Source organism: Tachyglossus aculeatus, chromosome X1, assembly GCF_015852505.1.
Source record: "Tachyglossus aculeatus isolate mTacAcu1 chromosome X1, mTacAcu1.pri, whole genome shotgun sequence".
Taxonomy (NCBI): Eukaryota; Metazoa; Chordata; class Mammalia; order Monotremata; family Tachyglossidae; genus Tachyglossus; species Tachyglossus aculeatus.
In genome coordinates this window covers 83,580,011-83,595,470 of record NC_052101.1, presented here as the reverse complement: position 1 = coordinate 83,595,470, position 15,460 = coordinate 83,580,011, and the positions used below count along the sequence as shown (strand labels likewise).

General features: G+C 45.5%; 1 protein-coding gene across 6 annotated transcripts in view; it reads right to left on the bottom strand.

The window, feature by feature from the left end:
- Positions 1 to 15,460, bottom strand: part of IQSEC1 (IQ motif and Sec7 domain ArfGEF 1) — a 310,479-nt gene that overhangs the window by 59,304 nt on the left and 235,715 nt on the right. For all 6 annotated transcript variants that reach the window (XM_038772890.1, XM_038772895.1, XM_038772894.1 and 3 more), the window contains 2 exons: positions 12,016 to 12,298; positions 6,631 to 7,898 (listed from right to left, as the gene is read on the bottom strand). In XM_038772890.1, the coding sequence (XP_038628818.1) occupies positions 6,631 to 7,898; positions 12,016 to 12,298 (1,551 nt within the window). The remainder of the gene's footprint in view (positions 1 to 6,630; positions 7,899 to 12,015; positions 12,299 to 15,460) is intronic.

Below are 15,460 nucleotides of genomic sequence, written 5' to 3'. Positions count from 1 at the left end.
GGTCTTCAATGTTCCTGGAATCACCCACTGCTGAGTGCTCTGCCGTCCAGATGTTTCGGTTAGCAACCCCAAGGCCCCTTGTTGTTGTTAATGTTTACTGAGCCCTCATGATGCCCTGCTCCTATACTCTAGGCTTACAACTCAAGGGCAAGACAGCCCACCTGCCATGCACACAGTACCTCCAGGGCGCCTACAATAAGTGGATCTTTTCCATTTTGCTTTTCTTTCTAGGATTATTGATTTAAGTTTGTTCGGTTTAATGTGGACATCTTGGAGTATGGCCAGAGCTGGATTTCAGCAAAATTCTGGCTAATTAATAAAAATAATGAGGTATTTGTTAAGTGCCTCCTTATGTGTCAAGCGCTGCACTAATTGGTGGGGTAGAAACAAGATAATCAGGTCCCACATAGGCCCCACAGTCTGAGTAGGAGGGAGAACAGGTACTGTGTCCCTATTTTGGAGATGAGGCAACTGAGACACAGATAAGTTAATTGACTTACCCAGTGTCACAGCAGGAAAATGGTGGAGCTGGCATTAGATCCCAGGTCTGGGCTCTTTCCACTAGGCCATGCTGCTTCTTTAGTGTAGGCCATTGATCCCCTGATTGCATGTGCCCTTTCCTTCCTGGTCCTGGTCTCATTCTGAGGGATGAGGGGGGAGGTTTTGTACTCAGAGCCTAGGGAGTAGTTAGCTAACAATGGTCTAAACAACACCCAGCCCTACTCCAAACATGCTACTACCAGGCAGAGCAAAATGGGGTTACAAAGAGTGGAGAAGGTGGTAGGGGTTACAAAGAGTGGAGAAGGTGGTATGGAGTTTGAAGCACTCCACAGTTAGAGTTAATCTGAGTACCCTTGGTTATACTGACCTGAGTGTTTTGCCCAAGGACCATCCTTAGGAAAGGAGATTACTGGACGAAGATTTTGAGGAAGTAAATTACACACACACACACACACACCTGCTTAGCCTTCCTGGATCAAATCTACCAACTATAGTCAACTATCCCAGAGCTTAGTACAGTGCTCTGCCCAGGATAAGTGGTCAATTAATACCATTGATTGATTGCTGGGGGGATTTTGGCTGAGTTTCAAATGAGGGAAGGTACGGGATTGGGTGAAGAGGTAGCTGTTTAAGGCACCTGGGCCAGTGTGAGAGATTGAGACATAAAAAGGGCAGAAGGCAGATTTGTTTTACCAGGGGAGGAGTTTTCAATTTCTAAAAAAATTCTACCCCTACTTCATCCAGCACTCCCTCAATACATTTCTTTTCACACACTCCTTTCCCTCCTTTCCATACCACATACCAAAATACTTGTCCACAGCCTACAGAGCAAACGTCAAAAGACCCAGTGACTGAACCTCCCCACCCTCTTAGTGCTTTGAAGTGCCCCCAGGGGATACAAAATTCCAGGTTGACAATTTCTGGATCAGAATAAAGGGCAAGAGCAGGGAAAAGATTGAAAAGCAGTGTAGTCTAGCAGAAAGAGCACGGGCCTGGGTGTCAAAAGGATTTAGGTGCTAATCCCAGCTCCACCACTTATCTGCTGTGTGACCTTGGGCAAGTCACTTCACTTCTCTGTGCCTCAGTTACCTCATCTGTAAACTGGGTATTAAGACTATGAGCCCCAGGTGGGACACAGACTGTTTCCAACCTGATTTGTTTGTATCTAACCTGATTACCTTGTATCTACCCCAGTGCTTAGAACAGTGATTGGCACATAGTAAGTGCTTAACAAATACCATCATCATCCACACAAATGCTTAGTAGTGTCTGGCACATAGTAGGTACTTAAATACCATTTAAAAAGGGAGTAAATGTAGGTGGAAACAGTAGCAAAATACTCTGAAATCCAGCTGGGGGAGGCTAAATCTTGCGGAGATTTCTGCCTGGGTGCCCAAGCCACTTGGTTTGGCTTTAAGCACGCTTGCATGAGATAGGCCTCTAGCTTTGACCTCACATATTTCCCAGCTTTTACAGGATGCTCCTCTATTCTGGGTGGCAAACACCTGCCTTGTCCTATTTGATTTCCCATCAGCCTCAGTTCTCCCCTGACCAAATTAGGCACCAAGGGTTAAGGGTTGCTGCAGGAATCCGCCTCAGATCAGCCAGCTGGCAGAGTCTCCTCTGTCTTGCCGGAGAGGAAGAGAAGAGTCATTCCGGATTGGGGAAATGGGGGTGGGTAACATGAACCTGAGTAAACCAAGTATCTTGGATTGAATTTCATATCCCAAACCAACCTTTCCTCCTTACGCACCTCACGGATCAGTGTTTGAACCAGGATCCAAAGAGGTAAGCCATGCACTCCATGGTTCAGGGGTTCAACTTTCTTTGGGTCTATTTGTGGTTGGGCTGTGAATAGTCTTTTGCTATTCTCAGGCATCCTTCCTGACCAGCTCAGATTTTTTAAGTCTCCACCTCAGCCAGACATTAGGAACTTCAGGCTTACCTCCCTCTCCCAGCCTCCCTGTCAAACAAAGTAGGCATGGTGGTGCTAATAGAGAATCTTTGGAAGGAAAATTGCTCTTTGCCTTTGGAAAATAATTACTTAGAAGGGAAAACTAGCAGACACAATACATATGGAGTGTCTGCTTTGGGTTGTATAGATGCTAATGCTATTGTAGGCCCAGGCAGCCATGTTCCAGAGTTTGTAAGCATTACCATTTTAAGTCTGAATAAGCCCAACCTCAAGGAAAGCCTTCACCAGCCCCACTGAAGGAAGAGTTACACCTCTTCCCTACCTTAAGTGATTCTGTTGCCATCTCTTATCAAGTAAATACACAGAAACAAAGCCTGGTTGATTAGGAATAATCTTCTGGTCTCTCATGTGGCAGTATAAAACCAAACTGGGGCCTCTCAGTCCCCAAGACTTCCAGCAATGGCCTAGTTTCCCACCAGCCTAAGGTCTCCAGCCACTCAATAGTCTGGAAAACCCCAAGTCTTCTCTCTGGGCTGAGTGCCCCCAGGAAAAATGTTTTCTTTTTTTTTCCTCCCCTCAATAGTAAAGTGTCAGCTTTCAGGCTGTTTCAGTGAAGCTGCTCTTGAACACCAGATTAATACAGGGTGCCTTCCCCACCCCCACTCCCACCTCACCCTGTGAGTCAAGGTAACAAAACATCAAAGAGACCAGATGAAGATTCGGGATCAATTAATGGTATTTTACACCTACTGTGTGCAAGATGCTGTACTAAGCCTTGGGGAGAGTACAAAAATGTTGGTAGACACAATCCCTGCCATCAAGGAGTTTGACCGTGAAATCCCACTACTTCAGTCGTGCCAATCAGTACATGGCCTAAAAAGAAATAAGCTGGCCTAAAAGTAAATTTGTCCAAGGGCAAATACAAATGGCCAGAAAGTTGATAATGCAGTTTACAGTATAGGTTTAGGTCATCACAGCTCACATCCTCCAAACAACATGAGGACAGGGGAAAATGGTGAGAAGGGCTACGATAACATGTGGCAATGGGTGGCTGTGGCAATGGTGGCGGGGGGGGGGGAGAGAGTGAGACTGTGTGTCCCCCCCGCCCCCACCACCTTTTGAAAGATCCACAAGGTGGAGTCCTCTACATTCAACTTTTGACTTAGAAAACTTTTTGATTCCCTGAGATCCTTGAACAACAGTAACAAAGAGAACAAGACCTGGAACAGTAACAGAGAGAACAAGAGACTTCATTCTCCTCACGTCCATCTGGGCTGTTGGACGTGAACAGCAGTTTTAAGGAGTGACTTTTCCAATTCTTTGAGCTAAATGTCCCCTCTCCCATGGCATGTAAGGTACAGGAAGCTCCTCCATCTCAGATGGGTTCCAGGACCCTGGACCCATCCCCTTCCTCTCTCTGTACCTTTGGAGCCAGTGGAAGTGCCCTCTAATTCAGCCCTAAGGAACGGAGCAGTTAAACAAACTGACAAGAAGAAAAATAACCCAAATGTCTGCTTATCTGTTCTCAGCACGAGCCCAACAGAAAGGCCCCGGCCGCTGCATTCTCTCAGCCCTCCCCAGAGAATCTGCCCAGCCTGGACTGGATGGAACATGCTGACCGTGAGACACTAACTATTAAACCCAGGGGATATGTAGGTCATGACACAAGCCTCTGGGTCCCATGGCTCAAGGAGTTCAGGAAATGGACCTTGCCCAAACATCTAGACTGTGAGTCCGTTGTTGGGTAGGGACTGTCTCTATATGTTACTGACTTGTACTTCCCAAGCGCTTAGTACAGTACTCTGCACACAGTAAGTGCTCAATAAATACGATTGAATGAATGAACAAGACAAGACCTGGCTGGCGGTAAAAGGGACAGGGACAAGGAAGGAGGGGGAAGAACTCTTCAAATCAAACTATGAAGGCCAATGCTGATGGAAGGCTGCTTCTCAGGTTCCAGCTACACCTGACAGCCTTCAAGTTCAGCAATATTATGATTCAACCCAGAGACAATGCTCTTCCCTTCCACCATACAGCTGCCTCGGCTACTTTCCCCATCCCCCACAGTGCCTAAGCCTCAACCCAGCATGTGATGGATACGCATCTGGCTGATCTGTTCCCCGCCCTCATTTTCCTTCCACTTCAACCTGTTTTCCACGACCCACAAAGCAGCCAGTGTCAGGAAGCTGGTCTCATGACCATAGAACGCCTGAGGTCCTGAAGATGGAAATAAAGCGAGTTTTCAGGATCTCATTTAACAGCCCTTCCCTATTCACAGCCATGCCATAACTCCTCACTGCCCTGCACTATTTTAGGATAATCTAAAAATAGGAAACCTCACTCATTCATCAACAGGACAAACCCAAATGTCCTTCCTCCCAAGTGAGCAATGAGGGCAGCTCTTACAAGAGCCAGTTAATTGATCTCCCTAACATCCCAGAGGCCTAGTGGAGTTTTGCTAATGCCCAGGATTGGTATGGTAGGCAGGTCTTGGTGTCATTACTTGTGAACTAGAATTTCAGCAGATCAACTCCTCAGAGAGACAAGGGACACATGCAGCCCCCCAAAAAGGGTCATATTCACTAATGTGAATTACAAGCAACTCTTACAGAGCCAAGGGTTTATTTTCCTGCATATGGATTATCTCGACGCCCAACCTCTCTTCATTCTCCCTGTCTGGCCAGCATAGTCTAGTGGAAAGAGCACAGTAAGTGTTCAATACAGGCCATTAATTATTTGAGGCCTGGGTTCTAATTCCAGTTCTACCACTTACCTGTGGGGTGACCTTGGGCAATATACTTCAATGTGCCTCAGGTTTCCTCATCTGTAAACTGGGGAATAAATACTTGTTCCCCCTCCCCTTTAGACTGTGAGTCTTACGTGGGACAGGGATTATGTTCCAATTAATTACCTTTTAATCTACCCCAGCACTTAGCACAGTGCTTGACCCATAAGCACCTAATGTACCACAATTACCATTAGCATTTTTCTTCACTACTTATTAAATAACCTCCACCAAAAGAATGGTAAGGAGAAATGGATCATTTTGGCTCACTGGTTAGCAGCTGTGGCCAACATTTGGAAGGGGAAAAAGGCTGAAATGTTAGAAGGGAGATTTTGGATGATCTGTTTCCAAGCCCTCATTACCATGGATAATTGAACTGGTTGTATAAAAAGCTGCAGGAATGCTGGAGAAAAGATCAGCTCCTGTTATTCACAGAGGCCTGTAATGCTAATCTGGCTGAGCAGAGGCTTGGATCCACAGAGTGTCCACCAAACTGAAAAAGCCCAGCCCTTGCAAATCTTGCCAGTGCCCCAACTCTTTCTTTGGGAGTGTTGGCTGTCCCTGTTTGAAACACTCCTGCAAACTACCATTTCCAAGCAGTCAGGAATCCAGAAGAATCAGATAATCACCCCGAGCAGGGGAACTCCGAGAGATGCTGTTTTGCATTTTCCCCAAATGGCTGAATCACTGAGAGAGTCAGCTGCTCAGATTCTGGGGCCTCTAATATGTACCCAGGCTTTTCTAATGTCCACAATCATATGCTAAACGAAAGAAAATATACAGAGATTTTGAAAGGGCACAGAAAAATGCAGAGAGTATGGAGATGGTCTCCTTTACACAAAGTAATAAAATCTAAGCTAAACTATTCTGACAATAGCTCAAATTACTAATCATTCATATTTCCCCATCACCAGATCCATATGTAGAAAAACAAAGAGCCTTTCAGCACTTTCACAATCCTTATTTTTAAATACCGAAGTAACGGAATTCTTAATCTGAACATAAAGACAAGCAGGCAGCCAGAAAGAAAAGTAAACTAAACCTAGAGCTATTCCCATAATCATTCTGCTAGGCAAACATTTTCCAAAGCAAGTAATACAAGATACACTTAACACTTTTGTAGCCATGCTGTGACCAATTTCTGTCTCTCAGTATCCCCTATCTGAGCCCTTCCTGTCCCTGTCACCCTTAGTTAAGCCACCTCTAAGGGAAGGCTAAATGAGGAAAATAAGGAGGAGGTTCTAATACATGGCAACTATTTTCAGTGGGATTCTCAGTTCCTTCCATCTTTTTTTCAAAACCTTAAGTCACGTGAGGGCAAACACACACACACACACACACACACAAAAAAAGGGTGAAATTGAGGGGAAAGCAAGGAGGGACAGGTGACAGTGAAAGGAAGCTGAGGCTATTCTGCCAGAGTACGTACTTATTAAAAAGGTTTAATCCGATCCTGTAATGGCGCTTCCGGATGACATCGTTGCTGAAGGCTGGAGAGTCCCAGCTATTGCGTGTCTCTTTGTGGTACGTCTGCTTGCTCAAGGTTTGCTCCCGCAGGCTGTCCCGAGAAGAGGACTCTGAGCTGCAGTTGATGGTGTCATTGGAATTGGAAGTGCTATTGATGCTGTCGTTGTCCCCGTCGGAATAATCAGATTCAGATTTGCTCTGCCTATTGGCTGTGCCGTTGATAGCCAAGTGACTATCGATGGGCCGAGGCCGATGCCGGGGCTCTTGTTCCTCTCGGGTGATGATCTTGGTTGGGAGCACGTGAGGAATATGCTTAGGGCTCCCTTGTTGACTGCTGATGCTCCGGTCATAGGCATTTTGTCTCTTTAGTGACCCCCTCTCAGACCGATCACTTAGATCCACGGAGCTGTCACTTGGGGGCTCGATCGTGAGCAAAGGAAGGTGGTCTATTCTTAGCCTCGGCTCCTGACACTCCAGGGATGGGGTGCTACGGCAGCTTGTGTCCGTGTCGATCTTGTCATCCTTGTGAGTCATCGACCAGTATTCCTGTGAAGAGTTCATGGTCCGGAGCCTCAGGTCAGACTCTGTGTTGGATGATCTGTCCACTGCCTGGGAAATAGGGAGGGGTGGGGAGAGCTCCTCTTCATCAATGTACAATGTGACATCACTGTAGGATGCAGTCATCTCATCCAGTTTCCTGGGATCCACACCATGGAGAGTGGGCTTCATCTCCCTCCCACAAGTCTCTCTCTCCACGTCACGACTTCTCACTGGGTCAGGGGTCTGGACTTCATCGGCATGCAGGCTGCGGCAGTTCAATGCATCATCAATTGACTCTGCGAGGGACTTGACCTGTCTGGAGAAGGCATCCTCCAGCTCCGTGATGGCATCCGCAAAGTCACTGGAAGCGGCCGGGGACTTCATTGTTGCCGGTTCTGCCAAGTTGCTACACTCAGATGGCCCCAGGGATCCAAGCTTGGCCCCGTCATTTGTCACAGACACCTGCTTCCCCTCAAAGTATGAGCTATGGACTTTCTCCGGCCCTTCAAAGGAAAACTGCATTCTCATATTGGACAGCACAATGCGACGGGACATTCGATTTTCAGACATAGAACTCCGGAGACGCTCAAAGTTCTTGTTCATCTGATACTGGCGAAATGCGGTCTGTATGGTCCGGGCTGCATGGCGAGTTATGAGACGGCCCCCATATTTACGTTCTAGCATTTCCACCTAAAAAAAAAAATGACCATTATATGAGTTGTCTGAGTGCTCTGAGAGCAACTTTTCTTCATCTTCCCCTCAGATCCAGAAGAAAAGAATGGGCTTAAAAAGCAGCAGGAGAGACTAAGGTTAGTCATGGGTTGGGGAGGAATCAGACTAGGAAATGTATCACCAAGACAAGATGTGACATCCTCATTGCTGTGGAACAAAAAACCCACAATCTCTCCCTCCTGCCCCCCCGCCAAAAATAAATAAATAAAATAAAATGGGGATTGCCTAGAGTCAGGGGCTACCCTCAAGGCCCCTCTTCTAGTGCAGGGGTCTCATGGTGTGCATTTCAGATTTTCTGAAACTCTGTCCGGTCTAAAACTCTAGGAACCAAGGAGTGGGTCAATCCATGTTCACTGCTGGTGCTTGATTAAAAAAAATATATGTATCAGCCTGAGGCTGGTCTTTAATTATTAAAGCCAAGCTTAATAATAATAAAAATATACAATTATTCTCCCTCCTCCACCCGTTATGTTCACTCTTAGTTTTACGTGAAAAGGACACAAACCAGCACAGAGAACTGCATGTTTGTCTAGAACTGCACCGATTCTGTAGTGAGACTAAAATTCAGACTTGACGCATAATTTCCTTTGGAAATCATCATCCAGAAGAAGTAGAAAACTCAGTTCTGGCATGACTCTTTGCCATGGGACTTGAACAAGGGATTAAAAACATTGTTCAGAGCCAAATTTTTGTGGGGTCAGGGGTATAATAATAATAATAATAATAATAATAATAATAATAATAGCATTTATTAAGCGCTGTGTGCAGAGCACTGTTCTAAGTGCTGGGAAAGTTACAAGGTCACCAGGTTGTCCCACGGGGGGGCTCAGTCTTCATCCCCATTTTACAGATGCGATAACTAAGGCACAGAGAAGTGAAGTGACTTGCCCAAAGTCACACAGCTGACAATTGGTGGAGCTGGGATTTGAACCCATGACCTCTGACTCCAAAGCCCGGGCTCTTTCCACTGAGCCATGCTGCTTCTCCTAAGAATTGTTCACAGCACAACAGAATCGTTAGGTCAGTTATTATTGGTCTGGTGGCAATTGTGCCGATCCAAGGAATGGCCTCCTAAGGGCTAGTCCACACCCCAATTTTTTTTTTTTTAGAAGGGTCCCAAGTCCAATCGGAGCCCAGCTCCTATCCTTGAAGATTTAACAATGGTAACCTCACAGAAACTGAAAAAGTGCTGGGTCCCTAACTGAAGTGAGAGGAATAGCCCAGGCAGCAGAGTCAGATCACGCAGTTTAAATCCAGTTGACCTCAGGGTCAGACACTTGGGTATTTCAAACAGAGTCAGTTTAGCTAATCTGGAGCAACTAGTGCTTCTCAGTAACAGAGCAGGCAGGAGTCCAAAGAGCCCGGAAGTGCATCGAGCCAAAAACAGTGGGTGACATTTTCTTCCAAGAAGCATAATTCTGGAGATAGATGGCTTCTTTGAATTTGGTGCCTTTGGCATTTGCAAAGATTTTCTTTCTCCCCATGGGTACTAGTTCAATAAAATGCCTAGAGGTTTCTCCAAGGTCCAGAGAATTAACTATTTTAATGTCTGCCTAAAGCCAGGAAGCTCTCTTCTCTGTTCTTCCTACCACTGGCACTACCACTGACAGTGCCAGAGAAATGAAATAAAGTTGAAGTCCAGCAGTGGCAGGCATAAGACCCTTCCTCTCTCTGGTACCAACTAACCAGACCACAATCAGGCCGATATCCAGGGATTTCTACCAGACAGACATGCCATCCAGTCTGCTGGGCTGATTTAGGCTCCAGCTATGGCTGGCTCAGTAAGCAGCAGCATCTTTACATCTGGGAGGATTCAAGGAACCATTTAGAAATTCAGCTTTATGAATCAAACAGCAGTAGGGCAATAGCCATCTATCTACTTTTTATTTAGGGCAGGTGATAGAAGTGGATGGTGAGGAATGGAAGTATCAATTTACTTAATTCTTTGTGTACCTTTAGTGGGAGAAGAGAGGAGGGAGCAGGGGGAATTTTCTTTTTTTCTGGCTGGTAAGCTTTTTGTGCTTATTCGGTTAATGGAAATTAAAACAAAGGAATCCCCTCCCCTCAAAATAAAATAAAACTGCCACAAACACAGAAAGGGCCCAAAAAAGCAAAAATGACTTTTTATGGAGTAGTTTTGGCCTCAGAATCAGGAAAGGCGGTTCTGTTTTGTCTTTAATCCTGAGGCTATTGAACAACGGCCAAGGGGGTGACTTCATTTCCGCATTTACAAGTAAAAAGTTTCTTTTTTTATATATTGTGAGTGAAGCAAGGAAAAAGAAATAGTCACACCCACACGACTGAGGCTAAAGATTTGCCTTTAGTTTCCATCTGAGCCTTAGAAGTAAAGCTGGCCCCTTAACCTAATGGGACAAAGTTCAGATGTCAAGTCTTTGAATCCTGGGATAATGTGGCATTATCTTCAGGTCCTTACTTCCTGATAACTCATATTTGGTCACACGGTCATTTTGCAGCTGTCTTTCCTGGGAACTATTTCCAGAACCTGGCAGCACCTTGCTCCTTGGCTCAGTGGAACTCACTTTTGTTTGGATATTTTTCCACTTCTGAAAAGATGAGCCCCTTTAGCGACCCAGCATAAATTATCCCTCACTTCTCTTGTGGGTTTCCTACAGCAGCATGATTCCAATAAATACAACTAGTTTCATAAGTGTTATCTAAGCTGGATTACCTACAAGTTCAGTTCATTCCCCCAGCTTGACCATGATATCAGAAGAGAAAACTATAAGGAGCTGTGAGAAACAGCAGTTTTTGAGATGGACTTGCCATGTTCTTCACTAGTTGTGTCCCTGTTTGTCTGGTGTAGAATCCCCCATGGGGACATATGATTTAAAGTGAGGTGGGCTTGTTGTTTGGGGGGAGGGGGGAGTTTACAAAGCCCACCCCCCACCCCTGTCACTGGGGCAAATTTATTTTTTTAACAAGAGAATGACACTACACCTGAAGTGGGCTCTAAGTCTAAGTAAGGATGGACTGATCTCAACCCTTTGCAAAATTGAAAAGGGCACTTGTTCTATTATAATGTCAAAGACCTCTGTATCCAAGCTCCTGGTACAGAGCAGTCCAAAAAAGAAGAGTGAGTTCAAAGCATCACCAAACCAAGATAGACATGCTCTAAAGACAGGCCAGTTTGCTGAGAGAATGAAATTTTAGTAGTCACAGTAATAATAGTATTGAGTGCAATATACAGAATTAAGTGCTTGGGAAACAATAAACGTCCTTATAACCATTTGCAGTTAATATCTGTTAAGGCTAGTTAATATCTGTTAAGGCTATTTATTTTGCAAATGGACCTACCTTGATACTAGTCCTTTCGGGATCAATCTCACACCCTAAGTTTCATTTTACATGCTTTCATTTTCCGACTACTCAGGGCCAAGATAGGAAACCAGAAGGCCAAACTTGCCACCCTCCACATTGCAGAATAAACTGGCATCATAATTACTAGTAGCAGAATGAACCTTCATTTCATAACTATCAACTGAAAACAAATATATATGGAAAGAATGTGGAAGGAAAACCCTTTCAATCACAGACTCATGTCAAGATAAATAAGAGCCTAGGTTTGCAGCTCAAAAATTAATACAAAAGTGACTGTATTAAGGATCCAAGATGAAAGCCTTTTCAACTACCCTGGAAGAGTTCATATCTCCCCAAACTAAGCAAAATCTTCTGAATCCTTCTCAACACAACAACAAAAAAATTGAGCCTTTACCAAGTAAGCAGCTGGAGCCAAGCTCTTGAAAAACAGCTCCTGAGAGGAGGCGGCACTTCGCTGAGAATATGGAACAAACTTCAGACTAACAGATTTTAGCCCCCTGGCCTTCCCCCCACCAAAACCAGTCATGAAGGGGCGGGGAATCAAAAGAGCAAAACAAACTTCTCATATTTGCTCTTAACTACGCCAACAATGAATCCAGTTGGGCTCCAAGCAAACACGCATTTGTCATTTTGGGGCAGCAGATAATTCAAAAGTCCCAACTTTGTCAGTAATGAAACTTCTTTGAAATTGCTTTGGCTCTATTCACAAAAGTCAAGGAACACTGACTCCACATACCTGCTTATCCTGTAGGTCTGAAGAGAGTTCATAGCTCTCGGAAAGAGACCTAGACCTCTTAATAGCTTCTTCTTCCGCTTGTTTTCGGAGGATGGACGTCGAGTGCTGGAGCTTTGGTCGGCGGGACCGCTGCTGCCCAGGGGAGATGGCATACAGCCCATATGCAGAGTGGTCGTAGTGGTCCGGGCTGATGGAGGAACTGTGTGTTATCGGACCTTGATGGTAAGTTGAAGAGCTATCCAGAGATGTGCCGGTCTCGCTTCCTGGGGTTTCTCCCTCAACGCTGCAAACAAAAGGAAAAAGGAAGTCTCCAATGAGCACCGTATACCAGAGTTCCCAAATCTTTCTTCTGTAAGTATGGCCTACTGTATGGCTACTCAAGCAGTGTGCAGATGGTGGGGGACTCAAATGTGAGTGAATGGGATCAAAATGCAGCCATTTATTTTCACTGCAAACTTCTTTGCACCTCACATCCAAGAACAAAGTGAAATTTGCTGCACCGAGTTATTAAAGAACTTCTGGTATCACCTCTAGGAACCCAGAGGCTTGGTGCTAAGTTTAAAAAAACAAATAAATGAATAAATCTCCTAAAGAACAGCATTTTGTTGGACATTCATTTTCAAAAAGCAGGAAAACATTTAAAACAATAATTTTGCCCACCCCCTAGTTCACTTCGAGTCTTTTCCTCTCAGCAACATCCTGACTCCAAGACTCCACAGACCTCACTGCCAACTTTAGAATTTCACCCCAAGAGGCAGAAAGGGGATGGGGGAAATTATTTAACTCTGTGGCTTTGCTTAGCTGGCATTTCCTCTCCTACCTTCCCTTTTTGTCCTCTTACCTAGCCCCCTTATCTGGCAAAGGTGGAAGAATACACATTCACCTGAGGAAATACTACGTTACCCTTGGTTTCAAATCAGACTCCACACTTGGCCTTTGTCATGAGTAAGGCATTGCAACAATGACATAATAATACTAATTGTGGTATCTGTGAAGCAATTACTATGTGCCAGGCAATGTACTAAGCAATGGGGCTTCACTGACTCCATCCTCTCCTGATTCTCCTTTAATCTCTCTGGCCGTTCATTCTCAGTCTCCTTAACGGGCTCCTCCTCCCCCTCCCATCCCCTAAATGTAGGGGTCCCTCAAGGTTCAGTTCTTGGTCCTCTTCTATTCTCCATCCACACTCACTGCCTTGGAGAACTCACTCACTCCCTCAGCTTCAACTATCATCTCTATTCGGGTGACACCCAAAACTATATCTCCTCCCCTGCTCTCTCTCCCTCCCTCCAGGCTTGCATCTCCTCCTGCCTTCAGGACATGTCTACTTGGATGTCCTCCGGCCACCTCAAACTTAACATGTCCAAGACAGAGCTCCTTATCGTCCAGCCCAAAGGCCGTCCTCTCCCAAACTTTCCTGTCACTGTAGATGGCACAACCATCCTTCCCATCTCACAAGCCCACAACCTGGGTGTCATCTTTGACTCTGCTCTCTCATTCAGCCCACATATCCAATCCTGCTGGTCTCACCCTCACAACATCTCCAAGATCCACCCTTTCTTATCCATCCAAACTGCTACCACATTAGTACAATCACTCATCCTATCCTGACTGGATTACTGCATCAGCCTCCCGCCCTCCCCACATCCCGACCTCCCGCCTCTCCCCACTTCAGTCCATACTTCACTCTGCTGCCCAGATTATCTTTCTACAGACACGTTCAGGGCATGTCATCCCCCACCTCAAAAATCTCCAATCGTTGCCTATCAACCTCCCTATCAAACAGAAACTCCTCGCTATTGGCTTCAAAGCTCTCTGTCACTTTGTCCCTTCTTACCTCACCACCCTTCTCTTCTTCTACATCCCAGTCCACACACGCTACTCCTCTGGTGCTAATCTTCTCACTGTGCCTGGATCTCACCTGTCTTGCCACTGACCCCTGGCCCACATCCTTCCTCTGGCCTGGACCGCCCTCCCTCCTCAAATCCGCCAGTGACTCTCTCCCTTCAAAGCCCTACTGAAGGCGCACCTCCTCCAAAAGGCCTTCCCGACTAAGCCCCTTTTGCTCAGCTCCCCATCCCTTCCATGTCACCTAAACTCACTCCCTTTGCTCTCCCCCCACACAACCACACAGCACTTATCTATATATCTATAATTCTATTTATATCGATGCCTGTTTACTTGTTTTGATGTCTGTCTTCCCCACGCCCCCTTGACTGTAAGCCCACTGTGGGCAGGGATTGTCTCCTTTGCTGTATTGTACTTTCCAAACACTCAGTACAGTGCTCTGCAAATAGTAAGTGCTCAATACGATTGAATGACTGAATGAATACAAGATAATTGGGTTGGACACGGCATCAAAACACAGACTCACTCCAAAGTCGTATTTTATTTTAGCCACGGGCCCACTAAGACTATGTCTCCTCCCCTCTCCACACAACTCCAGGCTACTGCCTCCTCTACTCAACTCTAAGAATTACACACCCTGGTCACCCACTTCATTAAGGTCTTAGCCATAAGATGGGTAGGTGGGGAATTGAAGAAGCCTTCCTTCCCTAATGCTCAAAAGAGAGGCTTCCTGATCTTAATATTGGTTATGTGTTTACAATGTGCAAGTTATCTTCAAACTGGTTGGGAAGGTAGCTCATCTCCATCCTTCCACCCCAGCACTCACCTGAGCCTAGAAGAAGATGCCCCAGGCATCAGGACACAGTGCTTGAGTGGGCCTTCTCTCCTGTGCCATAGAGAAAGACCTGACCAAGGTTAACATTTTGAATGTCCTTTTGACTCAGAAGAGTCCATTACTGGATAGGTAGGCAACAAACCCTTCAGTTCCCTCAAATATTTTGTCAAGTGGATAGGAGTTAGATATAATTTCTCTTTCTTTACCCCTCTAACATGTGACCCTTTTGAGGAAGAGTTTCTAAACACTCAAGCCTTCAACTGGAAACATTTTTCTCCACAGCCAAATCCTCCCCCAACCCCCAAATAGCAGGGTGACAGGAAGCAAAATCCTTTCCCCTAAGAGATGCAGCTGGGTCTCCACTTCAGCAGAAAACAAATCTAAAATTTTCCTGTGATTTGCAATCAACTCTAAATACATACAAAGTCCCATTGAAAATCTCTTGCCTTCTCCCCCGTGAAAACTGTAACTGCCCTGCAGAACTTCCACATCCTGAGGGTTCGCCTGTCCTCACTACCCAGCACTTAATAACAGCAACTGTGGTATTTGTTAAGTGCTTACTGTGTGCCGAGCACTCTACTAACTCTGGGTAGATAATACAAGATAGTCATTTATGCCACTGGAGATCTGTTACTTAAATCTTGTAGAGAGGAAAGTACAAAGGAAAGTTTCCTTCAATTCCTTCTGCATCATTCTTGCACTTGGATGTGTACCCTTTATTCACCCCATCCTCAGCCCCACAGCACTTATGTACATATCTGT